Source organism: Peromyscus eremicus, chromosome 15 (assembly GCF_949786415.1).
Source record: "Peromyscus eremicus chromosome 15, PerEre_H2_v1, whole genome shotgun sequence".
NCBI classification, from domain to species: domain Eukaryota; kingdom Metazoa; phylum Chordata; class Mammalia; order Rodentia; family Cricetidae; genus Peromyscus; species Peromyscus eremicus.
The window spans coordinates 20,644,950-20,665,983 of record NC_081431.1 but is presented as its reverse complement, the minus strand read 5'-3'; the positions used below and the strand labels follow the sequence as shown (position 1 = coordinate 20,665,983).

The 21,034-nt window shown below is 38.0% G+C and overlaps 1 protein-coding gene across 2 annotated transcripts in view; it reads left to right on the top strand.

Moving 5' to 3' along the window:
* The window catches only part of Fmn2 (formin 2), a 298,406-nt gene that overhangs the window by 182,167 nt on the left and 95,205 nt on the right, over positions 1-21,034 (top strand). Inside the window, exons 11-14 of one of the 2 annotated variants that reach the window (XM_059280274.1) lie at positions 717-863; positions 5,125-5,184; positions 5,704-5,824; positions 19,155-19,247. In XM_059280274.1, coding sequence (XP_059136257.1) covers positions 717-863; positions 5,125-5,184; positions 5,704-5,824; positions 19,155-19,247 — 421 coding nt within the window. The remainder of the gene's footprint in view (positions 1-716; positions 864-5,124; positions 5,185-5,703; positions 5,825-19,154; positions 19,248-21,034) is intronic. The other variant, XM_059280275.1, reaches the window with a different exon arrangement.

Sequence of the window (21,034 nt, the reverse complement as noted above, 5' to 3'; positions counted from 1 at the left end):
TCTAAATAGAAGTGATTTGAAGGCACACCGTTTACCTTTGTTTGGGTTGTTTGTTTGACATGGCCCCTTAGTAAAGTGTTAATATTTATTGTACCCAAATCACTTTTGGAATAGTTATTTAACTCTATGGAAGATCTACTCTTCTGAATGCAACAAATAAGTTTTGGGCTGGAAAGACCAATATTAGCATTTAAAGCAGTTTATCAAAAATCAACAGAAATGTTTGTGGTCTGATTGGGGAAATCATCTCCAAGAATAGAAAGATATTACCAGAAACACTTTCAGTGAAAGTGGCACAAAAACCTGCAGGCAGACAGGGTTCGGGGAGTGGAGAGCATGATCTTGTGGCAAACCTAAATCTGGAAGTCAATCTTTATAAGTGCTTTTTGGAATTCTACAGTTTATGCCAGAAATCTGTATTGTACCTAACATTCAGACAATTAAGGATAATAGAGGTGATATTATCTTCTAGAAATTCTCATTGTATGTGGACCAGAATGGGTATCTCTTGGCTTCTACAATCATGCTTGTTGGTATCATACCATTGTAAAACAAACTTTGAGATGCTGCTTTTAAAGTATACAAAATAATGTAAAAGGACATAGTTTGGCTGTTACTCAAAACTATCAGTATAATATGATTAACTTGATATTGATTTTGTATGATTCAAATAAAACAGTGTCTAAGAGAAACATCTTTGCCATCCTGTCTTATAGACATTAAAAAATGGACCAGGGGTCATGCAAGTCCTGGGTTTGGTTCTAGCCTTTGGGAACTACATGAATGCTGGAAACAAGACTCGGGGACAGGCAGATGGCTTTGGACTGGACATTCTGCCAAAGCTAAAGGATGTCAAAAGCAGTGTAAGTATTTTGTGTTAATGGTTGCACCAAATTGAAGACATTTTGTTTTTAAATAGTTTTGGCTTTAAACAAGATATAATAAGTATCCCTTTCTGTTCTGAGTTCAAAAGTTTCACACATACACACACACACACACATACACACACACACACACACACACACCACATGAACATATGTTTATGTAACTTTTGAAGTAGTGTCTTATATAGCCCAAAATAGCCTCAGGCTTGCTATATAAGTGAAGATGACCTTGAAATCTGGACTCTTAGGTTTCTTCTCCAAACTGGTTGGTTCTACAGGTGTGAGCCTCTATTTCTGGCAAAAGTTCAGCATATTCTGAGCTAGGTAAAAGTAGATCATCTGCCTATCTGTATTTTAAAGGAGTGATAATTTTCCTAATGGAAATATGTAATGAATAATTATGTAATATAATGTTTTTAAATAAAACTAAGTATTTCTTCTTGTATCAAGCCTGCTAGGTTTTTTTGGGGGGTGGGGCGGGGCAGGTGTTGTTTTGTTTGAAACTGAGGACTAATCATTTTCAGTGAATTAGAGACTTTGCCCGTTGTCTTTTCTTCTCTAGGCAGTGTGTAAAACAAACCAAACATTATTGAAAGTCACTCATTAATGAAATATAAATGACAATCCCACTTTTCTCTACACTGTACACTGTTCTTTCTGCTGGCATGTATGTCCAAGTCTAAGTCTGATTGCAGACCTAGGTTTTTTGTTTCTTGTGGGGTTTTTGTTGTTGTTATTGTTTTGTTTTTGTTTGTTTTTTTGAGGTAGGGTTTTCTCTGTGTAGCCCAGGCTGTCCTGGAACTAGCCATGTAGCACACGCTGGCCTTGAATTCAAGCGATCCACCTGCTTCTGCTTTCCAAGTGCTGGGATTCAATGTGTGCATCACCACCACCTGGCTGACTTAGTTATTTTTAACCCTAGTTCTCTGAGGAAGTTTTGCTGTTGTTGTTTAGAATTAATACTGAGGCGATTGTAGAGTAGAAATGAAAAGGTAAAGTTAGGGATGACAATCAGACTTACCAATGAAAGTCTGAGATGGTAAACTGTAGCTAGAGTTTTCCTGCCTGGCCCACAGTCAGGACAAATCTCTGTCACCTGCCAGTCCCACAGCCGCTCAGACCCAACCAAGTAAACACAGAGACTTATATTGCTTACAAACTGTATGGCCGTGGCAGGCTTCTTGCTAACTGTTCTTATATCTTAAATTAGTCCATTTTTATAAATCTATACCTTGCCATGTGGCTTGTGGCTTACCGGCATCTTCACATGCTGCTTGTCATGGTGGTGGCTGGCAGTGTCTCCTTCCACCTTCCTGTTCTCTCAATCCTCCTCTCTGTTAGTCCTGCCTATACTTTCTGCCTGGCCACTGGCCAATCAGTGTTTTATTTATTGACCAATCAGAGCAACAGATTTGACATACAGACCATCCCACAGCAGTAAACTTAGAAAGTAAAAGTCATGCTTCCCTGAAAGAGAATTGCTGTACAGAAAGAACATCAGGGTGGGAGAAAATATGAGAACATTTTTAAGTATTGAGTTTGAATAAATGATTGTAGAAGTAAAATTGTCATCCTGAGAGAATGCAGTCCTCGTCTTCATGAGAGAGAGATGCAACATGCGTTCATCATCCTCATGAGTGAGATGCAGCATGCAGTCATCATCCTTATAAGGGACATACAGCATGCGGTCATTGTCCTCATGAGAGAGCTGTTTCTTCTAGTCTCTTTAATCAGTCAGGACTCGACTATTTACTGGTTCTTCACAGTTGCACTAAGCATTTAACAATCTCTAAGTGTCTACAATGCCAGACACCGCATTTCTGAAATTGGATAACAGTCTTTTTGTTAGTTCAGTTTGGGGTTGGGGTTGTTTGTTGTTTGCTTATTTGTGAGACATGGTCTCAGTAGCATAGGATGACCTCAATCTCCAGGCAGTCCTGCCTCAGCTTCCCTAGTGCTAGGATTACAGTCTCAACTCATTTTCTCTTGTACACTAACATCAGGTAATTTTTATGGCTTTCATATGTACTCAAACAGGCATGTTCAAGTGCTGTTGTATTTATATTATAAACATTTCATAGGAACAAACTTCTAATTTATTGATGTAATAAATCATATGTGCTAAAAAATCAGATCTATTTTCTAAATGGATGTTTGTTAAAACAACTTTTGTAAATAACATTTGAGCATAAAGAGGCCAATATAATGTTAAGCTTATAAAAACTGCTCTAAAATATATTCTGATAAAACAAAATTGTTTAGAATTACTTATGAAGATGGATTGTGTTTTTGCCTTGTATCTCTTCCTCCTTTGTCTATTAAATTTTATTTTATTAGTTTAAATAATCACAAAATAACCTATAGTAAAAAATACTGAGACAAGGAGCAAAATATTTAATAATTAGAACACTATAGTCCTCTCATAATATCTATGTAAGATCTTTTGAATTTGAACTTTCTCTAGGTTGCAAATGTAAATGTATTTACTCCTCAGTAATATTTATAGAATAGAGACTGCAGTTTCAGATCATCCAGAATATTCTCTCATTATGCCTATAGACAAGCATTTAAAATATGTTTTACTAACTGACTCATATACTGCTGTTTCATTGATTGACAATTTAGGACAAAGAATAGACCTCAAGTTGTTTGAGCCACAAGCAAATCTTGTCTGATGGGGAAATCTTTAATGGCCATATTACTGTATCCCATGAAACTTGATCACCAAATGGTGTTTTTCTTTTCATAAATACAGGAAAACTCATGCCTAGATTCAGTAACAGAAGCTCTGAGTACAGTTAAGTTTAACAAGATTTATTTGCACAAGAGAAAGTTCTAGGGTCAGGTAACATTACAGACCAAAGATTGTTCCAAATGCCCTGCCCGTATCCTAATGAGTGCAGGTTGTGTTTACAGCCAGATGTGAAATACAGAAAGCTGGAATCAAAGCAGTTGACATTTGTCTTACATGGCCATGATTTGGAAGCTTTCACCCTCCAATTGGTTGGAAGTCTCTCTGCTGTGATTAGCTGAGTCTCAGTTGCTTGGTTATGAGTGTATACTTTTAGAGTAACATCAAGCTGGGTTGCAGTTCACTATGTAAGGAGGCCATTCTGCCAACTCTGTCACCAAAGTATAGAGACCAAATTAGGTCATTAGGTCATATCTGTTGTAATTTAACAGAGGAAATATTTCAGAGAATTTAGATTGTGCACTAGATTTTCTCAAACTTAAGTTATCTGTTGATTAATGGGCATAAGGCAAAAAACTCAACTAAAAATTAATGCTTCTAGATGTGCCTGGAAGGAAATAAAATATTGTTCTTTGAAAACTTTAAAGAATATAGGATATAAAATAACTTTAAAGAATATAGGATATAAAACAATTTAACATTTTCAAATGGTATATACATTTTCTTAATAATGGTAGCATAAGTATTAATTCCTCAATCTCAGTTCTTAATATAACAAATTGTAAATTACATTGGCATTTTAGAAGTCTTCACTTACCTGAAATATTTGTCCATTTCTCTGGTCTACGTGCTAATGAATTTCTGCCAAATCCAAGAATTATATATTATGGCAGTACCCACTAGATCATTTATATGGAATTATAAGCAATATTTATTTCTCTCATTATGGTGATATTTGAAAATCTAACTGCTGGCCTGGAGAGATTACTCAACATCAAAGATTACTTGCTCTTCCTTAGAAGAGCCAAGTTCTGTTCCCAGCTATCCCAGGCTCACAACCCCCTGTAACTCGTGTTCCTGGGAATCCAATGCCCTCTTCTGGTGTCTGGGCACCGGGCACAAATGTAGTGCACACACATATATGCAGGCAAAACATATACATAAATTTTAAAAGAACAAAAGTATTAAGCAAATTCAAAATAAATACATTAAATAAAAGATAAAAATATTGAATTAAATTTCTGGTGGAGAGGAATAAAAACAGCAACCTATTTACCTTTGAACTTCTCCCTTAAACAGTGATGCTCTCTCTTGTCACTTACATTGAAAGAAAAAAAATCTGTCATCCAGCCCTTTAGATACAATGACCGAGGCAGTATATAAGCCAAGACTACTGAGAATATTCTCATATATATATATATATATATATATATATATATATATATATATATATATATACACATTCCCTGCAATTTAATTTACTCTGTAAACTTAATAATACAGAATCATTTTGAAACATGTGTTACTTACTCTGATCTTTCTGCCTAGGACAACAGCAGAAGCCTCTTGTCATATATTGTTTCCTATTATCTTCGAAATTTTGATGAGGTAAGACCAATTTTACATACCGCTCCATTTTGATTTTCTTTTTCTTGCCTGTACGCATGCGTATAGTGCATACATGTGAGTGTGTGGGCGTGTTTGTGCAAGCTTGCAGATGCAGAGGCCAGAGTAAGACCTGTGACCCCTTCTTCTATGCTCTCCATCTTATTTCCCTGATGCAGAGTCTCTCAGTGTACAGGAAGCTTGCCATTTCAGCTGGGCTCAGTAGCTGGCCAGACAGGTCTCAGATCATCTTATTTCTACCCCGCCCCCACAATGCTGAGGTTACAGGCTCATGCAGCCATGATTGACTTTTTTCATGGGTGCCGTAGGTTTGAACTCAGGTCCTAGCTGAGGGCAGAGCAAGCGTCCTTGCTCACTGAGTTGTCCCAACAGCCCATTCTTCTCTGTGGGCTGACTCCGTTGTTATTTTTCCAGCTGTTTTGTTGGAGTTGCCGCCACTTCCACGTCCTGTGATTTTTATCTCTCCCACTGATTAGTTCTAAAATCCTGTTTGCTAATTAGGATGCTGGCAAGGAGCAGTGTGTCTTCCCTCTGGCAGAACCTCAGGAGCTCTTCCAGGCCTCACAGATGAAGTTTGAAGACTTCCAGAAAGATCTCAGAAAACTAAAGAAAGACCTGAAAGGTAATGTGTGACCTTGAACTTACATTTTTTTTTTTAATGTGTAATGTGAATGAGAGATGATAGACTTTTAAGGATTTTTTTAAAAAAATAAATCACTTAGGCAGAAGCTGCACAGAGCCGTTCTTTCTATGTATAGCAAAAGAAAAATCTGCCAATGTTTTTATTTTTTGTTGCTTCAAAAAGTTGGGCATTGGAAATTCAGTTATTCAATCCTATCTTAGCCATTTGAGTAACAGTCCATTCCACTGGGAATAAGTTCACGTCTTGTTTTTATTTTGTAGCCAAGACTCTTTGGATAGTCTCCATATCATGGTTGGACAAAAACCCTGTCATTGTTGAAAGATTAATAGTTCTTGCCTGCTCTCCTTTGATACACTTGCCCAAAATTCTGTGATTTGTCAACATTTGTAAAAACAAAGCATGTTCCTGTGCATAGTAGGTTGAGTGACACTGTGTGTTTACTGTTGTATTGTGAATAACAAAGCCTTATATCATGCAGTTTTGATTGGTGATTATCTGAAATGCCCAAATGTCTTTTACTAGTAACATTTACACACAAGATAATAGTCTTCCTAAATTTACTTTTCTAAACAACGTCTTTTCCCCCTTTTTGCCTCATTTATTGTTATAGTTTTGAGAATGTATTTTAACCTTTTTGAGTTATATTAAGTTTAGGCAGGGGAACAAATAAGATGACATGAAATTTTCTGTAGACGAATTTCTAAACAGTCTTATTAAATAAGAAACACAGAGCCAAATACAGAGTTATAAGCCATAGAGATCAAAGCAATATCCGCCAACTAACCTTAGCTTACCATCTCGTCGTAGCTTCCCAAGAGAGCTTCTTCCTGTCTAACCTGTGCTTTTATTGCCTTCCTGTTCTGCCTTCTCATTGGCTGTAAGCCCAGCCACATCACTTCCTTGTCACTGTCTGTCTATATAGACCTCCAGGTCTCTATGGTGGGTACTGGGATTAAACGCGTGTATCACCACACTTGGCTGTGTTCTTGAACACACAGAGACTCTGCCTGCCATGTGATTGGTTCTGTTTATGGTTCAATATGACCTCTGATCTCTAGGCAAACTTTATTTATTAACATATAAATAAAATATCACATTTCAGCACAAATAAAATATCACCATAGTTTTCATTTGATATTGTGTTACCAAGTGAAAAAAAGAGCTATTCACTTCTGCACAGAAATTTAAAAAAGAAAGATTTAGTTTTGAAGAGACCCAGTCCTGAAATAGCAGATGCATTTACCCAAGGGGTTCCTGATCTGTCACCAGATTTATGGCAGCTATGTCTGGTCACAGATATATTGAGATGGATTTCAGTAAGTATAACATTTTTCTTGAAGTTCTTATATATTTCATGGTACACACTAGGTGTTAGTGAGATGTGGTCAGTACCCAAAACCACAATAACTGCTCTTAAAAGGGCAAAAATACAGTAGCTCCTGTTCGAGGGGCAAAAATATGGTAACTCCTGTTAGAAGGGCTACAATTCTGTCCCTCAGTTGTGTTGTACTCCGGCTTTATGTATAGGTACCTACTGATTAGGGCCAAGAAAGATAGCTTTGCCTTATCTGAGTATAACAATTATGTTAAGAACAAGTTTGTTCTTGTGGAGGATTATGGCACCATACATTTAAGTTGTTGGGAGGGAGATGTGATGAGGGGTCCTGGGAAGAGTTTTAAGGAGGGGAGTAAGGACTGGATATGTTCAAGATATGTTGTATACATGTACCAACTTTCCAAAGAATACATTTTTAAAATAGGGTTAAAAATAAATTCATTCTTAAAGTATTACAAAAGTATTCCTATTATAGAGTTTATGACAATTCAAAAATTATGGCTTTGTTTAGTTCCAATTTACATACACAGTGATGTGGTGCCATGGGCATTTCTGGAGAGGCTGGGAAAGACTTCATACTCCCATCAGCACTTCATTCTTGAAAATTAGGATTTCATCATTTACAGATAATTATTAAGAGGAATGATATTATTAGTAAATATGCAGTTACACATACAAGCACGCAGGCACATACACTCAGATACACACGTACACAAACATACACATGTGCACACATAAACATGTACATGCATGCACAGAGATCTACAATTACCACATATACCACCATATATTACCACCTTCACATACACAGAGATAGTCACACCTTCACATACACAGAAATGTTTACACACATACTTAGATACATAATTACAAACACGTGACACATGAACACATGGATTTTCTTTAGAACTTATAGGTATTAAATGTATATGGAACAATGAAAATAGCAGATTCTCATTAAGTCTCAGAGCCCAGCAGCACAAATGTTAGGTAATGGACATGAATGATGAGTACTCAGTACCTCTTTTCACTATATCGCTTGGGCGTTTATTTCCTAGGGCAATGTATTAGCTATAGAAAACTACATATTGGAGGATCATCTTAGCAATAAGTAGAAAAACACAGGAGGTTAAGCCAATGTTTGCAGCCACGAAGGGGGCATGGTTCACATAGAGGGAGGATGAATGTATTGAAAGACCGGGACCATTGACCAACAACGGTAACACTTTCCTAGCAACCCCCGCCTTTGTCTGTTGGCTGTATCAATTTAATGTCATAGAAATGGGAAGTACGTGAGTGAGCCTGCCAAGAACTCCTTAGTTCATGGCAGCCAGAAGGATAGAAAACAGAACATGATTCTGGAGACAAGATACACACTCCCAAATATGCATCCAGGAACCCACTTCCTTCAACGACTTTCAACCTATCGGTAGCCCGTTCAGCTATGAGCTCATCGGTACGTGAGAACATGGCTGAGAGCAATACCCTTGTGACATGGCTGGCTAGGAACCAAGCCTCCAATGCGTGCGTCTCTGGGGGGCATGCCACGTCTGAACCATAACAGGGGGTTCATGACCAAATAAATACAGAAACTGCAACGTTAAGTTTAATTGGGAAAGGAATTCATAGTATTTTTTTACAGCAGAGGGATTCGCAGCAGTTCTTTGGTTTATTTTACCGCAGAGCACCCTTTTTGTCCCCCCATAAAATGTGTGGCGGATTTTGTGGTCAGTGGAATAATACATCTGAGCACATTTTGAGAAGTATAGGCTTGGTACTGTGTTAAGAACACAAGCATGACTTGCCTCTGAGTTTACAAGGGAACAAGTTCATGAAACAATATCACGGTTTGCTGTTGTTGCTGCTGCTGTTTGTAAAATCACCTTAGCTCGAAGTGGTGTCAGATTCTGAGAGTTAAAAAATATCCCTTACTTTTCAAATTTTGATTATTTTTATAGAGAAGATGATTTGGGCACAAGGAAGGAAATCTTATTAAAATTTAAGTCCAATTTTTGAGGAATAAAGAACCATCAGAAATATAGTTTTTCCTATCATTGATGCCTGAAGTTACTTCTCTCTTTTAAGAGTGGTTTGTGTATAAGTAGACATACATTTATATAACTAAATTGAGGTCAAACTGGAGGTTATTTTAGATGAAATTATACTGCTTATAAACAGTATCTACTTTGATCTGTGTAGCCTTAGAAAAAACTATTGTTTTAATTTATTTTAGTTTACTTTTAGATTATGTATTTTTATTTTATGTGTGTAGATGTTTTGCCTGCATGCATGTCTGTGTACCACATAAATGCCCAGTATGCTTGGCGGGCAGAAAAGGGTATCAGATCTTCTGGATCTGGAGTTACATGGGGTTGTTAGCAACCATGTGGGTGCTAGGAATCAAACCTGGGTCCTTCGGAAAAACAGCCTGTGCACTTAACTGCTGAATCATCTCTCCAGCCCCTAAAATGATTAATTTATACAATCAAATTTGAGGATTGCTTTAAGAAGTTTCAAATAGCCTGTCTACACTTTTTTTTAAGAGGCAATTGTTTTAATCAGATATAGAAAAAGGGTTAAGCCATTACAGTACTCTGTGGTAAATATTCAGTAGCTTTTGCTATTCGTGAGGTAAAATTGAATTAATAATATGATTATTTGTTAATGACAAATGTGCTGTCTCCACAAAGTCACTCGTCCTCCATCTAGCCCTCTTGCTTCTGCATACTGTCTTGATTTTTATTTCTGAGGAAGCTGAGGAACAATGTGTTAGGGCTTTGGCATTTTAGTAAAAGACCTGAACCTCATCTTAGTGTTTCTGTAAAGACATCCATTGATTTGGGTCTTTCTTCTAACCTGAAGGTTCCCATGCCGGCCTCTCAGTCAGGCTTCCTAGCTCAGTGTAATGCCTTTTTTCTTCAGCCATTTTGATTTCTTCAGGCTGTTGGTAACTTTTTCTTAATACAGTTACTCCAGATGATGCCTTGTGGCCCAGTGTCTTTGGCAGGTGATGCGTTCTCTGGAGAAACTATGCCAAAATCTCAATAAGCTTGGGATGGCAGAAGTCTCTGAGCTAGCAACCTGGCTCATAGATAGATTCTACTTGTCACAAAAAAACTTTATTCATATCACCACAGAGCAGCAAAGCCCCCCACGACCCCACCATGAGTGCCTTTCAAAAAGATAGCCACCAAGCAAAATCCGGCATCTTCTTTCAAAGAACCTTCTACTGAAGAAGAAAACTTCCTGAACCATGTTTGTTGTATTACTAAAACATAAATCCTTTATCAATCTTGTTTTGAGTGGGGGTGGAGATTAAAGATGTGCACCACCACCACCACCCAGCTCATTTATCAATCTTAAGAAAAACCAAGGCATATGAAAAATCCAAGCCCTCTGATTTCAGCTTGTAAAGTTCAAATATATAAGCAAGCAATTAATTTCTTAGGGCAAAGAGGCAGGGAGGGGTATAAGCAACAGAATTCACTGGGCCTACGGTAATGGGTCACTAGGGAATACACTGGCCTCTTTCAAAATATTGGTTATGTTCTTTTTCTTAAGTTGTGAATTGAAAATGTGGGTATTCATTTAATTATTCTTTATATTTATGTGATTGTTATATGTGTTCGTTTATGTGTAAGACAGGGTTAATAATCTTATTTGAGAAGAAAGAAAACTGGGCAACCATCCAGGAATATGTTTGATTTAGAGTTGAAACTGAGTAATTTGGGCTCCACTAATTTAAAGTGTGTGATTGTTCAGTCTTTTCTGTTCTATATGAAGAAATTATATAACTTGCCAAATTCAAAAGTAAACATAGCTAAGGAACATAAGAAATTTAATTAAAAGAATATACTATGTTAAAGAAGAAGATATAATACTCTTCTTGGAGGTAAAAAGATTAATATGAAAGAGAAGTAATTTTTGGTTAAACAATTCAAACATATATTATTTAGAAGGAAATAGTAAAAATAAAATTAACTACCAGTGTCAGAAAGCTGTTGAGGTCTTACAGAAACATAATCCATTTTTTATTGCTTTTACTATTTTAGAGTAAACTAAGGAAAACCAAAACCATACTACTTTAATAGAAGTGATTTCATATAGAGAAGTTAACACATATTGAAAGATCAAAACAGTACAAAAAATGACTAAGTAATGTAGGAAGCAACCATCATCTATGGAACTCAAGAAATCAAGAGACGTTGAAGTTAGTGTAGAGCAGACACCTTTAGAGGGGATGCCCCATTGGGCTGGACCTAAGCCTCAGAGAGAGGATACTTGTGCTGCAGATGCTGCCCTAAGGACTTGGGGGAACAGACGCTGGGGAAATAGGATTGGAGGCATCAGGACAATGTCATCTCCTAGATATAACTGAGCATCTGAGAGCTGAGTTTGGGATTCTGGCTGACAGGTCTCTGCCTGGCTACACACACTTTTGAGGGATGTGTTGATGCTGGTTTGAGTGTCTGGAAACATACTAGACACCGGAATCACCAGTGTCTGATTGTAAAGATGAGCAACCTATTAGTGGCTAGCCATCAGCCCTCTCCATGCTCCTCTATACAGCCTATTCCCCCCTTTCACTGTGGAAACTCATCACTTAGATATTTGTTAAAGAGGAAAGGTATTTTCAGAATCTTAACACCATTATCTAAGAGCTAGATATAGAAAGGTGGTTTGGAAGAAGACAAACAAACAAACAAATAAACAGAAAACCAATAATTTTCATAGTTGACATTCATTTAGTTGCTTGTTTTCATTATTCTAACCTGGTCCTACCTGCCGTCATGGCTTTCAGCTTCAAAGTGGAGGGATCTATAACATTTGGAGAGAGGTCAGCCACACTATATCCTTTTTTGAATACGTTTCCTTATTGTGTGTGTGTGTGTGTGTGTGTGTGTGTGTGTGTGTGTGTCTGTCTGTCTGTCTGTCTGTCTGTGTGCATGGGCATGGGCCTACATGTTGTGTATGTGGGGACCAGAGACAACTTTCAGATGTTGATTTCCTCCTTCCATCATGTCTGCTTGAATTGAACTTAGGTCATTGGACTTGGTGGCAAGCACCTTTACCCATCTTTAATCATTTATGTTGTCTTCCCACCTTGAAAGCCATCTAGACCGCCTAACCAATGAGGTTGCCTATTTCTAAAATATAGAGAAGGAAATAATCAAAGCAGGATTTATGAGAGATGTTTAGCAGTATTCAAGATGTCTGAAGTTAGTTGTCACATCTGGTTTGGTTCTGATGACAGATGACAAGTTGTCAACTTGAAGGCCCTCGTACATCTTTAGCCCTTCTCAGCCCTTTGCCTCTATACTACACTGAGTGTGTTCTCAGTGTCACATAGTGTACATTGCAACATTCAAACATGGGGTCCTGAGTTTGATTCCAAGAACCCACACAAAAAGCCAGAACTGCTGGCATGTGCATGGAATTGCTACATTGGATATCAGAGAGGGGATCCTTGAGGCTCCTTGGCCACCCAGCCTAGCCAAACAGATGAGTTCCATGTCAGGTTGAGAAACTTGGTCTCTAAAAACAAGATGGATGCCTCCTGAAGAACACGTAAGGTTGCCCTGTGGCTTCCACATGTGCACACTTATGTGCACATGCACCTGTGTGCACATGAATACACATATTCATGAATGCACTTACACCAAGCAATCTTGTGTATGTCTGTTATAGCTTATGGCTCTGTTCATCCCACAATTTACCAAGATCACCTAAAATACTTCTGCAGTGTTCCAAAAGCTGGAAGTTCACACAGGTTAGTATCACACGTAATCCATGCAAGTGAAATAGGATTTCAGCATGCATTAAGACAGTGCTGAAAGCACAGTGCATCTTATACGCAACCTCGTACCATGAAACTCTTGGGCAAAACAGCTGCTCTTTCCATGTTGCAGGTGAGGAAAATAGGGCTAGCAAGACTCAGGAATGTGTCCAAGTCTCCTAGTGGTAAGTAATAAAGGGTAGTTAAAACTCAGTCTGCCTTCCTGAATATTGTGGCATGTTGTTTCTCCATTGGCTATTATAAAAATGCCTTCCATTTATTCATCTAAGTTAATAAAACAGTAAAAGTAGCCTAGAGATGCTAGCTACAAATCCATAAATGGCATCCAATCATTTCTCCTATAATTATCTTTTTACTAGACATGCATACATTAGAAATCAATACCAGGGCACTAGTAAAACACTTTGAACTCATGAAATAGTTTCCAAGTTTGTTAAAGTTGCTACTGATTTTTGAGATGTTTAATAGACTGAACTTTCCCCAAGTTAAAAGCCGTAAGTCCCCTACCAAGTCCTTGACTTTGTTCCATCTCTTTCTGTGTCTTCTGCTCCCTCCAAATGAGCAATTAGATGATGCCTTGAATTTCGGATAACTAGACTTCCTTCTTCTTCTCCCCTTTGACTCCATGTACATTTCTCCCCATTCTTTTCTGTATTTTTATGTATGTGTCTTTAACCTTGGAGATCATTTTCAAAATGGCTTAGATGTAGTTCTCGCAGGTATATTCCAAAGAGCTTCCCCAGTACATTCTGAAGTTTGTTTCTTCATGAAAGATCACTTACATACTTGCATTCTAACTTTGGCCTAGTTCTGCTAATTTTAACCCATAGATATTTCTTAAATCTATGCCTTCTTCTCTCTGTGTAATATGTATATATATGTGTGTGTGTGTGTGTGTGTGTGTGTGTGTGTGTGTGTGTATTTAATTTTCACTCTTATATTTGTAAAAAGGAAGTAGTATGCATCTCACTGCCTGTAAGTCTCTGGAAATAGAATTTAGAATTTGTTCTCTCTCTCTCTCTCTCTCTCTCTCTCTCTCTCTCTCTCTCTCTCTCTCTCAACCTCTCTCAACCTCTCTTTCTCTCTCTCTCCCATAAGATGTATAGATGAAGCTCTTCTGTGGGAAAGGGGGGCAATTTGGTTCTGGAAGGTTAGAATTTCTAGGGTTTTCCTTCTAATCAACGTGTTTGTTCTCCTTTGTGTATGTTGTAGATATTAATGTAACTTTCTGGAAGCTCAAAGAGAAACAGTAGTTTTAGGCTGTAATTAACATTGATTGAACTTGGAGACTTGAGTCAATTATGGCTGGAATCTCCCAACTCCCTAAAACAGTAACCAAATTTCTCATGTCCTAGATCTGCTTCAGGGAGAGCCAAGAAATGTTGATGGTTAATCTGACAGTGATAAGGTGGTGTTTCCCCTGTCTCACAGCATGCTGTTCTGTACATGAAATTGTTGTGTTGGAGTCTATTTTATAAGAAATATCTGAGGTTTTTGTTTCTCCTTCCCTCTGGCTATATTTTTCTTTGTTGGGAAGCCCAATGCATACTTCCTAATATCAATCCTTTAACATCACACAAAATCTTTTTGGCTCAGGAAAGTCGTTAAATTAAACAAAAGTTAACACAATTGGAATGACTCAGTTAAGCCAACAGCCTCCTGACTAATGTTTTTTAATATTTGGATTTGACTGTAATTAAGTTTTCCAAGAACTCTATCTTTGTTCTGATTTTAATAATGTTTCTAAATGACCCTTCACATTTATATTGCAGTGTTTTGTGTTCTTAAAAAATTGCAGTCACATACCAATTTTTAAAATGATAAGTAAGAGCCAGAATGATATGTTGTGAAATATGGTATATTATGGCTAAGAATAGAATGGGAGACAATGTTTTAAAGAAATATCCCAATGCCTTTTGTGGTAACTGCCTTAAAATTATTCTTATCTGCATTGAATGTTAGAATATGCATGAGAACAGTACATGCACACCACTTTTTAAACTCCAAGCCATACCATGATGTGTTGTACCAGCAATTCCTTCATTTTTGACAAACTATCCACAAATTATAGAATACTTTTTATCTCACAAGGAAGAGCTTTGAGAGCTGGAATTTGGGCTTTGGTATCCTGTGTAGTATTGCGCCATCTACCACTGGAGTGAGTTCAGATGAAAGAAATTCATAATCATGAGTGTAGCTGATAACACTTTCTTCTATGTAAAGTTCTGGGTCCTTTATACTTTAAGCAGTGCATACCCAGGTGGCCACTCCTGGCCTTAGGCAATAGGAACCATAATCAGAGACAAAGATACACAACTAAACAATTGTGAGCCTCTGTTATCGCTAACTGCTATCTTTTCCAGGCTGCCTGACAGACATCTCAGAGCTTGGCTCTTCAGGTTCAACTCTTAGTTAGGACTCAGATATCTTAGACTGTGGTTCTCAACCTGTGAGTCATATCCTGAATATCAGATATTTACATCACGATTCATAACAGTAGCAAAATTACAGTTATGAAGGAGCAACACAACAGTTTTATGGTTGGGGGTCACCATAACATGAGGAACTGTATTAAAGGTTGCAGCATTAGGAAGGTTGAGAACCGCTGACTTAAGAGAACAATTTCCATATTTGGTAGTTAAACTAGACTTGTATTCATTTTTTTCCTAATCCTAATCCTTGCTTTTATCCTGTGTCGTGAACATGTTCTATAGAGAAGGGACATGTGAAGTTGAGGAATAGATTGGCTCTCTTGCTTCAGAGTGACAATTGACCCCCAAACTAGGTATGTTTAGGTAAGTACAAGTACCAGTAACTGATCGTAAGGGCTGAGAATATGTCAGGCGAATATGCAATATGGAGAAATTGAATAACTATGGCATTTTACAGATTAACAAGAAGTTCACTGTGACCAGAGGATAGATATGAATCATCTTGACCTGTGGATTAATTATAATTAATATTCCACATATGTACATACTAGGGATAGAGTGCAGTAAATAAATGGAGAAAGGTGGGTGAGAGTACATAATAAACCCACCTTTGGAGACTAGAATTCCATTACCGTTAGAGACCTGTACTTCTTTTTTGCTTTTAATTGCACAAGTTTTTTTCTGAACACTTGTAATATTTAAAAGCAACCTCCAGGCATATTCCATTGAGGTTTGACTATAGAGAGAAATCTGCTTTATATTTAGATGTCAATTCTGATGGCTAGAGCAGTTTGATGAGAAAAGAGCTCTTGATGAAGGTGTGAGTGGACTCCACTAGAAACTCCAAGACACTGGACAAACAGGTTTCGTGTGTTTTCTAGATCTCCAGTTGTGCTCAATTCTCATTGTGTACAGGGAATTCTACTATGACTCAAGGTAAAAGATAGATTAAACAGAGAAAAACATAATTTTGTTTACCTTATACTAAGAATATAGTTCATAAGAGTATGGTGAGATTACTTACAAAATTAAATGAAAACATTTTAAATATAAAGTAATCTAAAGAACGTATTAAAATATTTTCTTCTCTTGAATGTGTATATGCACAATGTGTGTGTGTGTGTGTGTGTGTGTGTGTGTGTGTGATATGAATCTGTGCATGTTGCATATTTGCATATGTGAATGCTAGTACACACATGTCTTGGCATACTTGTGGAGGTCAGAGAATACCCTGGGTTTGGGCTCCCTACCTTCCTGGAAGCAGGTCTACATTGTTGGTAGCTGCTGTGGAAGTCAGGCCAGCTGGCACATGAGCTTTGTCGATTCACTGGTATCTGTTTCCCAGCTCACCACAGAAATACCAGGTTCGCAGGTAATTGCTCTTGTACTATGCTTTATGTGGGTTTTGACTCTGGTCATCTGGCTTGCGTGGCAAGGTCTTTACACACCGAGCCATCTCCCTAGCCCACAGTTTTCATTTTCTTATTGGTTAAATATTCTATTCTGCCACACTTGCTGAGTGAAAACATTCGAACACTTTGCCACAGTTGGCCCATGATCTGGCTCTGCTTTGCTGATAGCGAACTCTTCCCCTTCCCCAGAGACAACAGCCCTGTGAGATGAATTTCCGTCACTTCCTACTGTCAGGGCACTGTTTTGACATTGTACATCTCTGGACATGATAGAACTCCATGAATGAAACTAAGATTATCCTACTTTCTAATGTTATTTTGCTTTGATTTTTGGACAGTGTCTTATGTATCTAGCTCAGGCTGCTCTTAAAGTTGTTACATAGCCAAGGATGACTTTAAACTGCTGATCATCCTGTCTCTACCTCCCAAGTGGAATTGCAGGCCACCAAGCCTAGTTTCTATTTAGTCAAATGTTCATCCTCCTTGCCTCTCAGACAAGAGAAGAGGCTGGATTATTTTTTTCTTCCATGCCGCCCTAACCCAGTAGACACTAGTTTGATAGGCTTTAACTCTTCTCATTGACATGGAAGAAATGTTAAAGACTGACTGGTTTAGAATAAACAGCTTCCTGTGAATAGAAGCATTTTCATTTTGTTCCTGGCTGTTACAGTATATGGAGCTGAACCCTGGCTGCAGGAAGGCAGTCAAGTGAGGTTTGAGATGATGGAAGAAATTGCTTAACAGTTCAAAGCTGCTTAGAGACTTTTTAGCATCTTTTCATTTGACCCTGCTAGGAATAATTGATTGAAATATTAAGGGGTGGCACTAATAAATTGGGCCTCATTTTTTCTAAGCAATGGCTATGTTACCTTCCTATTCACGGTCTGACTTATATTAGAAATTCTTGAAAGTATGATATGATTGAGTATGTGCTTAGAATCATCTGCAGACATTTCAAAGAAGACATGAAGCTGGCTGACATAAACCTATTCTCTCAGTTAGTCTAGAGATTATTAGATCTTAAGTTTAAGACTGGCGTGGGCTGCAGAGTGAGTTCAAGGCAGACATGAGCAACGTAGTGAGACCTCCTCTCAAAATAACGACTCCAAAGAGGGCTGTGGGTATAGCTCAGTACGTGGCTAGCCTAGCTTGTACAAGACCCTGGGTTCAAACCTCAGTACAGTAGAACAAACAAACAAACAAAAAGTGTTTGTGTCTTCACGGGGCTGCCATCAATAATACAATCCCAGACAGATAGCTGCAGTCTCTCTTCTTATCTGATCCATTCCCTTCACCAAGCAGGTTCTGAGTAGTCCTGACAGCGATGCACCCACACATCACACACACACACACACACACACACACACACACACACACACACACACACACACACAGGCGAGTGACTTCATTGAAAGGAAACATGGTTTTATAGGAAGAACCTAAGTTTAAGAGACTAATGGCCGGTTTTCCAGGCCAGCATGGATCTGGCTGATATTTATATTCAAGGGTATAGTTTTCAGCTTCAGATCCCTTACTGAGTTAGAGCACTCCTTTCCATAGTGACAGGCATGTCTTCAGAAACCTCCTTAGAAATGACTCTCAACTCCAGCTGGGTCTGCCCTAAGGTATTTATGAGGCTGTAGAATGGAAAGGGAGAACAAACTTCAGTGTGAGCTCAGAACTTTACTGAGGAGTCTGCTCTTTCTTCCTGTGGCCATATTTAAACCTTGACCTCCTCATTTGTCCTAGCAGTGTCCCCTCTCTTGCCTTACTTGAAACATTTGACTAAATTATGGGTAAAAAGTACCTGGTGCTGGCAAGTCAGAACCTTGTTATACTGACCGTCCTGCTAAGGGTCACCCCCTCTTGGTTTCATGTGTCAGAAATTTTGACTGTAAACTTGCATTAGAAGTCAGTCGATATTTATGATAGTACAAGCGCTTAGCTCTTGCTGTTCTGTCTACTGGGCACTACTGCACAGCTCTCAGCTCTTAACAGGTTCTGGCCCCGGAACTGCACTATGATATAGGCTCTGGCGTCCTTACCATTTTGCACATGAAGGAACTGAAGACCGAAGGTCTAAGTCACTTGTCCAGCAGATCAGTTTAGAAGTGGTAGTTCTGGGTATATACTTTCTGAGGAATGTCTTTTTGTGGTTTGTTGATGGGATATATGATATATATCTATGAAGATCCAATGTGAATACACAGCGCATGTCAATGAAGGTGGTTGAAGGGTTTTCCAACACTGACTCTTAGGCTTTCTAAAAACCAGTGCAATGTTCCCTCAACAGTGTGGTGCTCTAAAAATGGTCTTGCTTTCTTCATTTCAGCCTGTGAGGTGGAAGCGGGTAAAGTGTACCAGGTCTCCTCCGAAGAGCACATGCAGCCTTTCAAGGAAAACATGGAGCAGTTCATCAGTCAAGGTAAGCTGCAGAGATGTTTCTTCCCTCCTTAGGCAGATGTGTAGCAGGCATCTGGTTCAATGCAAGTTTAAACAAGATTATTTTGGCATTATTGAAAAAACAACGCCCCCATCCCCCAATATCCAAACTAACAAGACTTGGGTTAATCACATGGCAGGCACGAGAGGCTGACAAGTTGCCAACTGTGCTTTTCTGGGGCTAGTCTTCATTGTTTTTGGAGGGTGTTTTGTGAACTATTATTTAAATAGTATGTATTATAAAGATACTATGTCTTTGTGCTTTTGTTTTTAAGATTATTTTGTGAAGTGTGTTTTTCTTTCTTTTTTAGTTACTTTTTGCTGATTTTATTGTTGTTTTCAATGATACAGATTGAACTGAGGTCCTTGCATACATGTTAGACAAGTGCTCTACCACTGAGCTACATCACCAACCCATTCTCTTACATTTTAACTCTGCTTGTGACCTCAGTACAATCTGGTATTTATTTGCTTTGTCAAAACATTGTACCCGAAGAACAAAGTCCATTGGTGTCTTTTAAATCTTCAAGACACCATCTGCTATTTTTATGGGGCGAATTAATACCACTACATAATTAATAATTTTTTTCAGAGAGCTTAAAAACTGTAAATATTATCTCACTGATGCTCCCTCCATTCTGAAGACAGTAAGTGGGATGGAAAAATTCAGAAGATACTAAATAAACTTTTTTTTTCCCTCACTGTTTAAAGTCATTGAAACTTACAATTATATCAAAGCATTTGCTACTCAAAACATTTCAGCCCTGGAATGCACCATCTCTTCTGAAGATCAGATTTATATCATGCCATGCTCTGGGAAAGATTTTGCTCCTTGAGGAATTCTCCTAGAGGCAAGCGTGCCATGAGAGAGAGGCCAAATAACACTGTGAAGACTGGGGCTGTTCTCTCTGTAGTCGACTATGGCTTTCAAAGTTTGGTCAAGTGTCACTGGTGATGATTTATAAGGAATGAGTCATGGCGCAATTTAATCAACATATGCACCACTTCCTTTAGATGGAAAAATACTACTTTTAAGGTAATCCTGGGGATTGAAAGAGAACACTGTTGAGATCCATGAATCAAAGTGATTATCATTCTCAGATTCAACTCTATATGAACGAAGGCAGAAATCTCATTCATTCCTAAAGCATTCTTCCACCAAAATCATAGCCTTGTGGTTAGATATCAGAGAACCATTAGTGGTTTTTCCACCTGGTAGAATTTTAAGATTAACAATGTGTCACTTAAAAAGATGATACATGACTGTACAAGATTATATAGGTAAAAGTGTCCAGTAATCCTTTGTGGCTTATTCTGGCTATCCTGGACCTCATTCTGCGAAGCAGATTGGCCTTGAACTCAGAGATCCACCAGCCTCTGCTCTCCCACATGCTAGGATTAAAAGCATGTGCGACCCCCACCCAAGAAGTAGGAAGTTCTTAATTCTAGGGTTTATCTAAGACAAAGGCAGACATTTTGACAGATTTCATATGTAAAATGTGAGCAAGAGCACACATTTTATTTACATTTATTACATACATTTATTACACATAGTATGTATCTGTTATAAATTATGCCCAATTTATTGTATCTAATGTTATCACATTATACATGATTTATTATCTAATATTGTTAATTTGTATTTTATAGACCAAAATTGAGATTGTGTTTTTATAACTGAACCTTCCTTAGTCATTAAAAAAACATGAATAAAAACCAAGTACAAGCCACTGAAAATTTAGGAATTAGTTTCCCAAAACACAGAGGATT